Source organism: Bombyx mori, chromosome 5 (assembly GCF_030269925.1).
Source record: "Bombyx mori chromosome 5, ASM3026992v2".
Lineage (NCBI taxonomy): Eukaryota > Metazoa > Arthropoda > Insecta > Lepidoptera > Bombycidae > Bombyx > Bombyx mori.
Window position 1 is genome coordinate 9678544 of NC_085111.1, and position 14115 is coordinate 9692658.

General features: G+C 35.8%; 1 protein-coding gene across 3 annotated transcripts; it reads right to left on the reverse strand.

Annotated features, from left to right (window-relative positions):
- Nucleotides 1-1118: 1118 nt before the first annotated feature.
- On the reverse strand, nucleotides 1119-13981 carry LOC101740604 (acetylcholinesterase). Of its 3 annotated transcripts, none has more exons than XM_021350513.3 (11): nucleotides 13736-13981; nucleotides 13093-13185; nucleotides 12678-12812; nucleotides 12223-12550; nucleotides 11338-11531; nucleotides 10363-10531; nucleotides 10144-10265; nucleotides 9119-9344; nucleotides 8276-8414; nucleotides 7473-7657; nucleotides 1119-1303 (listed from the first exon to the last, which is right to left on the reverse strand). In XM_021350513.3, exons 1-11 carry the CDS (start codon nucleotides 13826-13828, stop codon nucleotides 1164-1166), a joined length of 1824 nt encoding a protein of 607 aa, XP_021206188.1. In that variant the 5' UTR covers nucleotides 13829-13981; the 3' UTR covers nucleotides 1119-1163. The 3 variants fall into 3 exon arrangements, with proteins under 3 accessions (XP_021206188.1, XP_021206187.1, XP_021206189.1); XM_021350512.3 differs by having other exon boundaries at nucleotides 1119-1306; XM_021350514.3 differs by lacking the exon at nucleotides 7473-7657 and having other exon boundaries at nucleotides 1119-1306.
- Nucleotides 13982-14115: the final 134 nt, after the last annotated feature.

Below are 14115 nucleotides of genomic sequence, written 5' to 3' on the forward strand. Positions count from 1 at the left end.
ACCTAACCCATGAATCAGCTCGCTGAGTTTCTCGCCGGATCTTCTCAGCGGGTCGCGATTCCGATCCGGTAGTAGATTCATTCGCGAAGCAGCTGCTCTTGAGCTGTTAGGTCTCCTTCGGAGGCGCTCGGGTAGCTGTTAGCAAATCCCACCCCTCCTGGCTGAGCCTTTGCTCGCCCACCTGTCCTGGTGAAACTGGAAAGGCCTCCGGGCCACCAGTAATCCATGAAAAAAAAAAAAAAAAAAAAAAAAAAAAAAAAAAAAAAAAAAAAAAAAAAAAACCTGTAATTCCAGGGGCAGAGACAAGCCGATTCTATTTGCGGTCATATTGATAGACGGACGTGGAATGTTGTAGCTATATACTACATTAACACACGCTAATAAAAGAAAAAAGAAAGGAAGTGGTACTGGGCGCATCCTTATTTGCAAACTCGAGATCCGGGCAACCATTTCGAAACACTTTTCAAAGAACTAAAAAAGTATGAAGATAAGATTTTCGGATTCACTAAAATTTGAAGAATTAATGAACATTTTACATTCCCGATCCTGCGGAAAGAATGGAAATCAGTCGACGTCGCCCAAAACACGTCATTTCGGATCCTCCCGATCCACTAATGGTGCTTCTAGGTACTTCAAGCACCAGTCACCGTTCTCGTCGAACCCGTCGCTTGCGACGAAGGGCTCGACGAGCAAATTAACCCTCAGACACAGCCTACTGAGTTTCTCGCCGGATCTTCTCAGTGGGTCGCGTTTCCGATCCGTTGGTAGATTCTGCGAAGCACGGCTCTTGTTAGGGTTCGTGTTAGCAACGTCGTCAGGTTTAAGCCCCGTGAGCTCACCTACTAGTTAAGGCTATGCTGGAATAGACTCTCAAGGCTACCAGCTTAGGTAGGAAAAAAAAGAACACTTTAAAAACATTTTTATTGAAGAAAGATGTTTCTACTTCAAATTTAGCCGTACAGTGCGAATAACTACCGCCAGGCTTGGCGAAATTCGGACCGAAGTCCTCCGACCGACCGACCGGACATTGCGGGTAATCGCATAATACATATGAGACCTTACCTATAGATAGTCATATTAAGTATTTCTAGGTACTCATCGAATAATAACAATAAAAATAGTCTCATATCGCATTAATTTTATTTTTATAATATCTAGATAAGCTAAGAATTAAGTGTTTCATCGGAAACTGAATAACGACGGGAATGTTGCCTGCGCAAAAGTATAGCGCTTACACTTAGTAGAAGAAGTAGAAACACAGCCACTCCGCACATTGCAAGCACACCACCCCGTAACCGGCTTTCTTCTAAAACAAACAAAAGAAAAATTTAAGATATCAACAATAATTTTTCCATATTAATATACTTAGCTTATAGGCAAAAGATATAAAATGAAATTATTCATAATAATCGACATCTCATAATCGGCTCATCTGCCTATATTAACTTAATTTATTAAATAGCCAAAATTGTTGTGCCTGTGACTCTGAAATGAACATTATTTTTCAAGATCAAGAAAGAAATATTCATGAAATCGATTGAGATGGTCATTTACCATACATTTTATTTCATCAAACGTCTAAACTATGGAGAGTAGAAGTAAGGAAGACCAACTCAGTGCATTATAAAGTGTTCCGTGAAAGGGAGACAATTAGGCAAAAAAAAGGCCGCCATAGTAACCAGTGGAAAGATTTTAAAAGCAGCGCCATGAACTATTAAAATCCGATACCAAATTATGAAGGAATTAAAAACATTTCCTACGTAAATGTATAGATTGTTGAGATTTTATATAGTGCATATTACATTTTAAACGACGTAAGTCACGAAAAACATATTTTTCAATCCAGCATTTTTTTTAAGCTATTGCATAGCTTTTATCGCGGGCCTTGAGCGCGGCGACCGAATCATGAAATTCCGTAACGAAAAAACCTAACACCCCTCACTCCGCCTACCATGTAGCTCGCGTTCAACGCATTCACACGTTGCGCTTGTGTAGTGTTTGTGAATAAGCGCGTGGGGTGACGTCACACTGCATGCGCATCATGAAAAGTCTGCCCATCTCTCTCTCGCGCGGTCTAGTTATGAGTGTGAAGGGCGCAGTTAATGTTTTGCTCTTATTAATGTTTAATATAGCGTGGTCTTGTTTTATTATTGTTTTAATATTAAATTATCATTGTCTAATTATAATTGCATAAGTTGATAAAAAATGCTATGCAATAGCTTTACCGCGGCAGTTCCTGAGTGCCACAGGTTAGTTTTTTTTTTTTTTTTATTGCTTAGATGGGTGGACAAGCTCACAGCCCACCTGGTGTTAAGTGGTTACTGGAGCCCATAGACATCTACAACGTAGACGCGCCAACCACCTTGAGATACAAGTTCTAAAGTCTCAGTACAGTTATCAAATCAAAATCAAATCAAAAATTTTTTATTCAACATAAATGAAAGTACATACTTGTTGAACGTCAAAAGAACTACCGCCAATTCACAAGAACTAGCCTCCGTCCTGAGAAGAATTGGCAAGAAACTCAGCGGGCATGTTTTTTTTTTTTTTAATAAATTGTTATTTTTTTTTTTTTAATATTACATTATTTTTTTTAAATATGAGTTTTTTACAATGAATATTATAACGTAACAATTACTACAATATTGAAATGCCCGGAGCGAGCAACTCATTCCCACTTTGTGCAATCTTCTAGATAATCATTGACTTTATAGTAAGCTTTATTGCACAGATGTTCTTTAACAGTTTTCTTAAACCTATGTATATGTAGGTTCTGAACATCTTGTGGGATTTTGTTGTACAGGCGCACAGACAAACACCCGAATGAATTTCGTATCTTATGTAACCTACTCATCGGCACAACAAGCTTGTGTTTGTTCCTAGTATTTCTATTATGTATGTCCGACTTTTTAGGAAACTCCTCAATATGTTTACGAACATACATCAAATTTTCAAAAATGTACTGGGATGGCATAGTGAGAACTTTAATTTCTTTAAATTTCTCCCTCAGGGATTCCCTTGAGTGCATGTTATAAATAGCGCGTATAGCTCTTTTCTGCAGAATAAATATCGTTTCTACATCGGCCGCATTGCCCCATAGCAAAATGCCATAGGACATGACACTGTGGAAGTAACTAAAGTAAACTAAACGAGCCGTGTCCGCGTTTGTTAACATTCTAATTTTTTTTACTGCGTATGCTGCAGAACTGAGCTTACTCGCCAATTTATGAATATGAGGTCCCCATTGCAGTTTGGAGTCCACTGTTATACCAAGAAATACGGTTGACTCAACAAGCTCCAATGATTCCTCAGAAACAATTACATCACTATCCACTTGTCTCACATTTAAAGATCGTTTAATACATTTTAAAGTAAATTTAATACATTTAGTTTTCTTACTATTCAATAATAGGTTATTGATACGGAACCAATGAACCACACACGAAATCGCATCATTCACTTCGTCATAGACTTGTAATTGTCGTTTAATTTTAAATAATAAAGATGTATCATCTGCGAATAATACGACCTCGTGTCGGGATTCAATAAAACTAGGTAAATCGTTTATATATATTAGAAATAAAAAAGGACCCAAAATGGAACCCTGAGGTACACCCATTTTCAACAAGGTACCTGAAGATCTATTACCTTTCACATCTACTGTTTGTATCCGTCCTGATAAATAGGAAGTAATAAGTTCCAATGCACCATCCCTAATACCATAGTGATGTAGTTTCCTCACCAATGTTTCATGTTCAACACAGTCAAATGCTTTGGATAAGTCACAGAAAATTCCAAGACAATCATGTGATTCCTCCCAAGATTTAAAAATATTTTTGACTAGATAAGCACCTGCATCAGTTGTAGAGCGACCCCTGGTAAACCCGAATTGTTTATTATGAAGCAGGTTATTTGAATTAAAATGTTCTAAAAGTTGTGTCAAAATTATTTTTTCAAAGATTTTACTCAACGTAGGGAGTACTGAAATAGGTCTATAGTTAGAGGGGTCATCAGTACTACCAGATTTAAAAAGAGGAATCACTTTACTATGTTTCATTAAGTCAGGAAATACACCACACCTAATACAATCATTAAAAATACTAGCAAGATGAGGAGCAATAATGTCTATTACAGACTTCAAAACCTTTACTGATATTCCCCACAAGTCAGCTGTATTTTTTACATTAAGGCTATTAAAACTTTTTATTATATTGCTTGAATATATTTCCTTAAATTTAAAAATTTCATTACATTTGTTGACATGTTTATGCAATAATATTTTAGCTACTGTGGGGGATGAATTTAGAGAAGTGGTAGTTGAAACTGGAATGTCAGAGAAAAACTTTTCAAAAGCATTAGCCACATCTTTATGACTAGTTACCAATTTATCATCTATTTTTAATGAGAATTCTTGGTGGCTATTTCTGACTTTTCCACTTTCTCTACCAATGATGTTCCAAGTCATCTTTATCTTGTCAGGGGCATTTTTTATTAAATCACTTAAATGTAAAGATTTTGCCGCTAAACAAACTTTTCTAAATACTTTTGAATAGTTCCTGACATATTGATGAAATGTTTCATCATTATTATAGGCTTTTTCAGAGTACAGATCATATAACTTTTTTCTACTTTTGTACACTCCGGTGGTGGCCCACTCGCTGAACACTGTTTTGTTTTTTAATGTTACAGTTTTAGGAATAAATACATCAGCAAAGACCAAATTAATTCTCTCAAACATATTCTGGTATGACAAATTTGGGTTATGGTTATAAATAATTTCTGAATGTTCTTGCTTAATATTATTTCTAAACTTCTCAATTCGTTTTTTATTAATAGGAACAATCACAAGAGTATTTTTATCTATAGAATTGATATTAGATTCAAAAGACACAAATTGTCCACTATGATCTGATGTTAACTGATTAATAATTTTTTTGTTAATCGGTGTTACATTTGTAAATATGTTATCTAAACATGTTGCCGATGTGGTCGTTGTCCTAGTAGGCTCTAAAAATAAGTTTGGGAGGTTATATGACTTTAACAGTGTTCTGAATCTAATAGTGGTATTTGTGTTTTCTAAAAGATTAATATTAAAATCACCACATACAAAAATTTGTTTATTAGAAACAGAAAGTTTCAGCAATACATTTTCCAAAATATTTTCAAAAGAATCATATAACGCATCAGGAGGTCTGTAGACGCAGACAACAATGAGGTGCTCAAGCTCAACACAGGAAATTTCAATAATTCTCTCAACAGAGAGGGCCACTACATCCTTTCGTTCCTTACATTTCAAACATTTACTAACGAGAATCAGTGAGCCACCGCGAATAGCGTTCTCTCTGCAGAAGGAACTTGACAACTGGTGATCATTAAAATTAAACAATAATTCATAATTTCTAAACCAGTGCTCAGTAACACAGAATATATTAATATTATGCATATTTAAAAACATTTCAATTTCTAGCTCTTTACCCATCATCCCTTGTAAATTTTGATGCACCAAATTGAATATGTTAATAATTGAAACGTTAACGTCTTTTGATGGGTATAATCTAGTTGTATTAATTGGTTTGTAATTGCAAGAGTGTGACTCTTTTGTCTTATTAATTAATTTAAATTGGAAGCAGATTCCAAAGTCTTAAAACATGTCATATTTTTTTTTCCTGCTCAATAGAAGCAGGTATTTTTTTAGCTAAATTTATAGCTAGGAAATTGTGTATAAAATACTGTAGCGATGTTGCTACTTGTCTAAAATTTTTATTACTTAATTTAAATAAGTAATTTTTTGATGTCCATAAATTTCTAAAATTTATTATATTATTTATGTCTATTAATTTAAATGCATATTTTTTGGATGTCAAGGTGCAGTTATTATTATCAAAAGCATTATAAATTGCATTATTAATATTAAATCTAATTTTGTTTTCTGTCGGTAAGTCTTGCAAGTAAGGAAAAGTGAACATAATAAGTTTTTTAATATTTAACATATTAACTTGTTCAACATAATGCAAAATTTGTTTTTGGTTAACGTTTTCTCTCCTCCCTAACATAATTATTATAACAGTGTTTAGACAATGTGTGGTATTTAAAATCTTATCAAATATTTGTGCTGGATTAGCACCTGGCATACAGTAATTAATCACATGTTGTCCAAAACAAAGGTCATGTAATGCCACACCCATCTGTTTCCCCAGCTCATCACTAAAAATTTTAATTTTAATTTTGTCTTCTCTAGAAACTTGTGAAGATGCAGTAGTAGGTATACAGATAGGTGCTGCCTTCATAATATCATTGCTTTGAGACTCTAGTACTGAAAGAGTAGACACATTATGTTTTTGAATTTCAACATGTGGTAGCTCCTGACAACCCGATGCAGAGCATTTACATTCAGCGTACTGCATTGTCAAAGAGTCAAAACGCTGTTGATTATAATTACAAGTATCAAATGGTTACAATGGTTGCCCCACCTTTCAAACCGAAATGCATTACTGCTTCACGGCAGAAATAGGCAGGGCGGTGGTACCTATCCGCGCGGACTCACAAGTGGTCCTACCACCAGTAATTACGCAAATTATAATTTTGCGGGTTTGATTTTTATTACACGATGTTTTTCCTTCACCGTGGAAGTGAATCGTGAAAATTTGTTGAGTACGTATTTCATTAGAAAAATTGGTACCCGCTTGCGGGATTCGAACACCGTTGCATCGCTTCAACACGAATGTACCGGACGTCTTATCCTTTAAGCCACGACGACTTCAGCATACTTCACTCTGTTTAAAACTGCTTAATTAAAATAAACTGCTCAAATATTTATATCATTTCCTACACTAGCGCTATTTCGGAAAGCTTTCGAATAATACTTTTTCAATTTATCCCCTATATAAGGGGGTGCTCCTTACTTTTGCCATCCATAATGTAAATCATCAAGATGAAAAATGAGAAATAGAATCACCTCCGATTTGAATTTGAACTTACCATTGATAACACGTGCAAGCAGTACAATCAACAATTAACTTTTATGAAATAGCTCCAATACAGCAATAATTTATTTTATTTCAAACATTTAGAATTACGAAATTTTTTTTCGTGGGTCTGGTTTTGTAATAATAAATACTTATATCCATTCCATAACTGAGATGAATCTAATCATTTAAACGTTGAAGTCCGTCAAAATACTAAGGCTTATCGGTAACTTTGAAATACTTTTTTTCAACCATTCCGAAGGTTCCAAATTCAGTTTCCCTATTTGTTGTTATCTATAAGCTGACATATTAGTTTAAGACATGAACAAGTACACTTAGAAGCCGAATCTCAAATAAACATACAGATGTAACTTCAAATCAAGGCCGAACCCCATGTGAGAGAAATCAGCATCATTCAACTAACGAAACATTCAAAAAAATTGAATTCGATTTCTCCCTATTTACAACAACAATTGAAAATTAAAATCATAGCAAATAGTTGTTTACCTTGTTCTAAGGCGAGCTGTTCTGTTTGATCAGGTTTAGAAATTAAGTTTGATAATTCCGGCAGATATTTCAACCAAAATTCGACATCGTTGTTATAGCTTTTGTAGTACTTTCCATTAGATATAATATAAATATGAGCATCGCCCACCATATATTGTCGCCATTTACCGTCTTCGACGGGGTATCTGCAATTTACGTGGCTTTTCAAGCACACAAACTGTTTTTTTTTGCTTATATAGGTGAACGATCTTACGGCCCACTAGGTGTCAAGTGGTTACCATAGCCCATAGACATGCACAACGTTAATGTCGCCACTTAACTTGAGACATGAGTTCTAAATCTCGGTTTATTACAGCACATCGGCTGCGTCACCCTCCAAGCCGAAACGCATTACTGCTTCACGACAGAAATTGGCAGGGTGGTGGTACCTACCCGTGCGGGCTGACTAGACACCCTACCGCCAGTGATTACGTAAATTAGATGTTTTGCAGGTTTGATTTTTATTACACAATGAAATTCCTTCAGCGTGGAAGCCAATCGAGGAAGTCAGTCAATAATTCATTTGAAAAATTGGTACCTGTCCTGAAATCCTTTATACAAATATCTTTCTATATTTCAGTACTTTGCCACGACCAATGCGTGTCTCATTATAAAATTTATAAAACCTGGTTCTCGCTGCAACACAATAACGACTAGTACTATCGCTTGTAGAGAAAAACCTAACGGACATACGCATACTTTCGAGTGGTATTTAATTTAAATTATTTATTTACAGACAAAACATTTATATTGACAATACGAACCCGTGTTTGATGAAATTGATAATTATTTTTCTAAATAGAGATGAAATCTGTTTTTCATCTGCTGTTGCGAGTCGACGGGCTATTTGCATTATCATAGGGTTTCCTAGTAATGATACTAGATTCGTTCCGTGCGTTGCCCCTGAAATTAACGATATGCGAGTAAGTTTTGGCCTCATTTAATTTTAACTATATTTATATTTTCTACTCTTAAAAACAATGGTTCCAAAGTTTGGAATATCGCGCCTAAGCGATTCATGACCTCCGAAATGAAGATCGCCTGTATTCTTTACCTAGTCCTATGCAGTTTCAAGTCATTTTACTCCTCTACTCACTCACTAAACATATCACTGTCTCAATAAAAGTACTCAAACGACGATATACAGGACGTTTATTTTCACGAATTCGGTCTTTCAATCATTGTTTTCACGTGTAAATTTTAAGGTACAGTTAATTTTATAAAGCACAACACGATTGGTACAACCGGAACCTAGCTATACCGTTACGGCTGCAGAATTTATATTTCTGCTGCTGCTTCTTCTTTATTTAAAGTAAATCAATGTTACTGGATTTTTTTTATTGCTTAGATGGGTGGGCGATCTCACAGCCCACCTGGTGTTAAGTGGTTACTGGAGCCCATAGACATCTACAACGTAAATGCGCCACCCACCTTGAGATATAAATTCGAAGGTCTCAGTATAGTTACAACGGCTGCCCTACCCTTCAAACAGAAACGCATTACTGCTTCACGGCAGATATAGGCAGGGCGGTGGTAGCTACCCGTGCAGTTTCACAAGAGGTCCTAGCACCAGTAATAAATAATATATAACAACTTTAAATACCCACCGCTAAAATTCATGTATCGCCCGTAAAGATCGACTCCTCCTGGCTGAGAATACCGGTACACATATAGTCGAGCCGCGATGCGGGCTATTCTAGCGGCCAGGAGCGCACCGCCGGCGTCCCATTTAGCCGACGTTTCTAGTTTTGCAACTTTTTCTATAGCTTCATTTATATTCGTCAGCCTCTGAGGTACATCATTCCAGTATTCCCAACGGATGGCCTTTACGAGCTAAAATTGAAATTTTGTCACCGTCATCGTTTAAATTTTTTTTTTTGCATGATGGGTGGACGATGCCACAGCCTACTTTGTGTTAAGTGGTTACCGGAGCCCATAGACATCTATAACGTAAATGCCGCCTGCCGAGTTCTAAGGTCTCAGTATAGTTACAACGGCTACCTCACCCTTCAAACCGAAATGCATTACTGCTTCACGGCTGAAATAGGAAGGTGGATGGTACCTACCCGTGCGCACTCACAAGAGGTCCCAGTTCCCACCATCAGTACACAAGAGGTACACCTTGAATAAATCTAGATATAAATAGGCAATTATAAAGAAACAGTTATGTACTATATTTCTAGTCTATTTGCCAATCTTTTATTTGTTTGGTAGTTATTGATGAGCTTTTTTTATTAATGAAAGAACATGGAAAGTGTTTCTTTCTCTTTAAAAATATTAAAATTAAATTTCTAAGACATTTTCATTTTGTCTTTATTCTTTTAAATGTAATTTTGTTGGTATGATCATTTCATTGTTCTAGACGAGCTCACAGTTATTAGTGACCACTTGAAATAAAATATCACCTTAAAATATTGAAAAAAAATCTCAATTCTATTGTACAAGAACGTATTCCATGAAGAGATTTTGGATCGAATGTGTATCGTGATAGTGTATTTTCTACTTTAATTCAAGCGAAAAACGTAATTACTGAACCCAAATTAAATATCAAAACAATGCTCTAAATCCAAGTTCACTAAAACTGAAATTTCATACCAAAATTAGTTTCATGTTTGAAGTAATAAAAAATTACCACGGGAAAATCTTCAGCTGCTCCCAACGACAACATTTGAAGTAATTTAGGTATGATTCGAGAATCTGCAATCTTAGAAATGTGTAGAGGACTAAGATTGTTTAACTCTGCGTATGTTTCATCTGCAGAAAAAAAACCATAATGACTTTTAGTAAATATTACAAAAATGCAATTAGAATCAATGCATCAGGTGTTTATAGCAAAACGATTCGAACAAACCATTGTAGTTAAGGGCATCAATGTCGTTTGTACCCAACAGTAGATCAATCGGCTTCTGTTTTCGTTTTGCCTGCGATAATGCTGTTACTAATGAAACGGGCAAGAACTGTTCGGAATCTGGCAGGAAGTCGTCCGGGATCGGGTGCAAATATTTACTCCAGGTTTTGTTCTAAAAGCACCGATATTGGTTTACAACACACTGGTAATTAGCCCTTTGAATGCCATATAGGTCACCGGTGCCCTTATGTGGCGCCTCTTCAGGCCTCTTCATACCTGTTCTGTGACTTTTATTTATATATTTTTTAATGCAAAGATGGGTGGACGAGCTCACAGCCCACCGGGTGTTAGGTGGTTACCGGAGCCCATAGACGTCTACAACGTAAATGCGCCGTCCACCTTGAGATATAAGTTCTAAGGTCTCAGTATAGTTGACTAAGTTGCCGAAATATCTAGTAGACTCTGAGAAAGACGAATCCGAAAATACTGAGAATGAAACAATTTCTAGGAGACCTTAAAACACTAAAACATAAATTGAATACAATAGAAGGAAAAAGTTAGGCAATCTAGGGGGTTAGTAACAGAAATCATAACTTGAGTGCGCCACGTAGGGCAGCGGTGACCTACACGGCGCTCAATGTGTTAAGAATTTACAATGATGCTACTAATTAACAATGTAATATCTACATTTTTTTATTTGCTAAAATCGTATTGTTTATTGTCTTGTTAATATATGAGCTTGACGAAGCTATGACGAATATATAAAACAAAAGAACAGTCTTGCTAGTTCCTGTTGTATTTGTGTTAAGATTTAATAAATACTATCAAACAAAGAATATTCGATGGTGCGCGATTTATTACAGCGATAAACGTCATATATTTAGCGATAATATATATAATAAAAGCAAAACGAATCACTAGTAGACAATACCTTTGTTATCTATATTAGGTATTCTAATAATATGTATATAACATTACCGGATAGAGAGCTATTATATCAGAGAGCGGGCGAGTTTGCAGGCAGTTAATAATATCACTTTCCCCGTTGTCATTACATCCGAGTACCCTTACTATCTCCTGAGAAATTCTATAGGTCTGATTGTTGGTCGATTTCTCATCGATTGTTTGCCAAATATACTGAGGAGACATTAAAATCGCTCTATGAAATAAACCTGAAAGAATTTGTATTATTAAATTGTTATCACAAGTTAGGCCTGTAATTCGGGTGTTCGTTCACAAAGTTCTTTCGGGGATGGGCACTCCTCTTCTTAAATTACAGTGTTGCTACGACGACCGGCATTTGGTTTGCAAATTTGACATGAACGCAGTAGTTAAAGTTGCCGTCTAGATATGGCAATGTTGAAAGACATTGGAAGCTTTTCAGTCATCGCAAGGTGTCTGTCTATTCGACCTTATAAACCCACTGGCCACCCTATGACACTAGTTCTCTACCGGCGTAAAATGTTTTTGTTGAATGTCTGGTGTGTGCTTAATTTTTTTATTGCTGTATTTTCATAGACGAGGTCATTGCCCAGCTAGAGCTACATAATTATATACGTAATCGGAGCCATTTTAAAACAAGATTGAGGTCTGAATTGCTATGGTAAAACGGCTATCCTACGCTGCGAAGTCGCCGAGTGCACATAAGCTGATGCTTAATAAAGAAATAGAAGTCAAATGAGTACTGATTTCATGTTAATCTTTGTTACATTTTGAAGCGTATATTTTGAGTAAAAACTTAAAGGCAAGCATCAAACATGATATAACGGCTGCTGAGGTTTAACATTTTTCTTCGATTAAGATTTCTTACTTACATAGTTACTGAAAAAATATACGATATAATAGTGAAAGACGTAGAAGTACCTGTTGATCGAGGTGACACCAAGTGGTACAATATGCTGTCGGCACCCGCAGAATGTCCTAATAATGTAATCGTTGCGGGATTACCCCCAAACGCCGCTATGTTATCACGTATCCACACAAGAGCGAGGTATTGATCCAGTAGAGCAAGATTGCCACGTGCCGATTTAGATTTCAGTGTGAAAAATGCTAAAAGATGTAAACGATAGGACACTGTGACCACTACGACACCTTCGCCAGCTAATTCTTGGCAAGGCAACGTTGTTCCACCGCGAGTCCATGATTCACTGTACAGCAAAACAACGACTGGTAACGCGACACCTTCGGTGGGCTATCTGAAAGAATATTATTCATAGACATCTGGGCATAATAATATATTATATTTTATTATTCATAATTTCTTCACCCAGCCTAAGTAGGTACACGTTATTTTAAGTTCTGGAGGATTGAGTACGTACCCGCGGAGTCCACACGTTTAAAAATAGACAATCTTCACTTGCATTGTCATTATCGGGATCTTCTTCACAAGGGCAATGTGGGGGTATACGACGGGCAAAAAATGTACGTTCCCATCCAGTGTGTCTTACCGGTGCCTTTGAAATTAAGTACAATGTTAAATCGTCACATTACTTACACAAAATAAAACAAAAATTAGTAGTTAGAAGAAATGGTGAAAGCATCTGGACGCAAGTATTTTATGTATTTCCTATTTATCTTTTATAAATTATAATCACTTTTTGTTTGTTTGTTGTTGCTCTGTTCTTCATGGTGCTGCGCATGTACAACATTCACATAAGACATACTGTTTAATAAACCATAAATACTTACCTAATTAATAAACCCAGTGTTTTTACTATTTAACTCATTTCTTACCAAAAATCTATGTCGTCCAATAGGCGGAATAGCGTATGGTATACCATAATAAACTTCGATAGGTGTAAGAGTGCTTTCAGTAAAAACTTTAATCTGTAATTTAAGAGACAAGAATTTTGACAGATCAGTCTTTATTGTTAAAAATTACCATTCTTTTAATTTCTATCGACATTTAGAACATCCACAAACATAGACAGTGCAAATACATATTATATTTTCCTCAGAAAGATGAAATTAACCGGTTTTGTAATAAAAAAATATGTGTTTCATTATGATGTTCCAATCTATTAAGTTAGGACCTTAAACCAATAGGATAGGATTTCAATGCAGAACTCAAACTTTGCCGGCACATTTCGAAAAGTTCTGAGTCTGCTGTGTGTGCTTGGTCGGTGAATAGCGAATGTTTTATTTTATTCGCAGGTAGACTAAAAGTAGGTTCGTGGCTGATTACTGGTACTCTTTTACAAGGGAAATACCAATGGCTTATAGGTAGGAATGGAAATTAAGCTTTTTTTTTTAACCGCGAACCAATTGCGAGGGAAATGGGAATGTGCCCTAAAATTTAATTTACTAAAAATTGTTACCCGACATTAATGAACCGAGAGACTGAACGTATTAGTTAAAAAAAATATTATGGACTTACCCCGATGATACGACCTTGACGTAAATTTGCCACCGGATCTTGTGCACACGAAAACGATAACATTAAATAGTAGAAAAGAAAAATGTAAAACATTTTAAATCCTTAAACTATGTACTTTTAAATATAATTTACTCACGTTAATAATTAACTAACATTTAATTTTACGTTATAACGTGTGCAGTGTGTTACAAAACTGATATTTTGCCATTCTGTCTATCGACAAATGGAAATTAGATCACACAATGGCTGGTCCTCAGTCCATGACGAGGGCACCGTGACGTTGGCTGACCACCTTTTGTTCCAAAATCAGTTCAATCTTTTGTTTACACTATTGTATATAAATATCAAAATCTAGCTACATTGCGGTGACGAAATTGCGG